The sequence below is a fragment of the Cyprinodon variegatus genome, unplaced genomic scaffold, assembly GCF_000732505.1.
Source record: "Cyprinodon variegatus isolate N-32 unplaced genomic scaffold, C_variegatus-1.0 Scaffold598, whole genome shotgun sequence".
NCBI classification, from domain to species: Eukaryota; Metazoa; Chordata; class Actinopteri; order Cyprinodontiformes; family Cyprinodontidae; genus Cyprinodon; species Cyprinodon variegatus.
The window spans coordinates 293,822-295,606 of NW_015151051.1; the positions used below are offsets into that span (position 1 = coordinate 293,822).

At 32.7% G+C, this 1,785-nt stretch overlaps 2 protein-coding genes across 2 annotated transcripts in view; one reads left to right on the forward strand and one right to left on the reverse strand.

Moving 5' to 3' along the window:
- The window catches only part of syn3 (synapsin III), a 141,177-nt gene that overhangs the window by 68,300 nt on the left and 71,092 nt on the right, over positions 1-1,785 (forward strand). The window lies entirely within an intron of this gene.
- The window catches only part of LOC107096101 (metalloproteinase inhibitor 3-like), a 22,707-nt gene that overhangs the window by 9,133 nt on the left and 11,789 nt on the right, over positions 1-1,785 (reverse strand). The window contains exon 2 of the mRNA XM_015392603.1: positions 1,178-1,260. Within this exon, the coding sequence (XP_015248089.1) occupies positions 1,178-1,260 (83 nt within the window). The remainder of the gene's footprint in view (positions 1-1,177; positions 1,261-1,785) is intronic.

Below are 1,785 nucleotides of genomic sequence, written 5' to 3' on the forward strand. Positions count from 1 at the left end.
TCCCTCACACTAAGCATGCTTGTAGCGACAGTGGAGAGGAAAACCTCCCTTTGAACAGGATTCTAAGAACAAATGATTTACACCCTATTAAAACACCTTGCTTCTAAAAATATGAGGAAATCATTTGTTTGATTATTAAAGCTAATTAGCTAGGCTAACCTAAAGAAAATAAATCCATCAAAACACTTAGCCTAGCTTATGGGTAACAGTTAGGGCTGCAGCTAACGATTATTTAGTAAATTGATTAATCTGTTGATTATTTTTTCAATTAATGGTTTAATAGTTGACTTTTTACAAAATGAAACCAGGTGAAACTAAAACTTTTCCAATTTAGCAGCTCTGGATAGAGCAGATTAACGGACGAATTTTTCTTAAATGCAAAATGTTTTAATGTTTTCAAATTTTTGGTATAATTGCTGCTGTAAGTGGGTTTCTCTGTTAGATAAAAGGTATGTTTTAGAATCTCTATACTCGAATAAAAAAATTAGTTGACGATTATTTAAATAATTGATTAATCAGATTAACTGTTTCAGCTCCAATATAATAGGACGTTGATGCGCTTACGTTCATTTTTTCAGCCTTGGGTGTTTTTCCATCCAGGTTACCAACCAAGAAATCTATCCACTGTAGGTTATTATTTCCATGACTTTCATTTTGATTTACATCTATGTTTATAATACGGTTTATAAAGACTTGGATTTATTCTATAAAGCTGTAAATACAGAAGGTCTGCTTTTTTCCTTAATCCTGTAGAGAAGAAAATTTTCTTCAGTTTTATGCTAAATAAATGTGTCATTGTTCCTTCACATCATTGCTGTTGCCTTTTTAAAGCAACATTGTTCCTATTATGATACTAGTTTGATCCTAATGCACAGAATGTGCAAAAGTTTAAAGTCTGGAAGTGCAAAGTCTAAGAAAATAGATCATCATGCAAGTATTCATGTCCAGTGAAAAACAAAATCCTGTTCTGGATAAAATAATTGTTGCTTCTTAGCCGAGATTTGGCTGAAAGGACTAAATCTTGACCCTGATGCTCTAGTTTAGAGTTTTATCTCTAAATAATATAGTTAATGATAACATTTCTGTTTATTTAGCAAACAGAAGCTGATGTGAATCTAATTAACAGGTTTTTATTTAGCTTTATGTTTCAACCTGAACTTGGTTTGTTGTTTCTTACCTTCATTTGCTTGACGGTGTAGCGCATCGTTCCAAACGGTCTGTCTCCCAGGAGTTTCTTGCCGACCACTTTAGCTCTGATCACTGCGAAAGAAAGACGCACAAATGTTCGTTAAAACTCTGTTTCCGTTTCAATCGCGCTAATTAACGCGCCGCAGTGATTAGAGCGGGAATTTATACGTCTGTAAGACCTTCATCTGATTTCCTGCATCGTTTTCCTGGAAACACTTTGAATTTATAAACGCAAATCAATAGAGAGAGAGAAATATATGGAGTGAATTTTGTTCCAATTTTTTGCAAGGTTCAAGTAATTCAATTTAAAAATATGCAGAAAAGGAATGAAACTTTGAAATAGTTTTAATTCAAGAAAATGATTTGACAGCATCATTGGTATTTTCTCAGATTCTTGGTTTATTTTTCATATTTTCCTTATTTCTTAACGGATTCTAGGGCTGAAACATTTAATCAGATTAATCGATTATTGATATAATCATCAACTAATTTAGTAAATAATTGTTAACTGGAGTATAGAGACTGCAATACATGACTTTAGCTGACGGAGCAACACACAGAGAGCAGGAATTATACCAAGATTGTGAATTTAAAAAC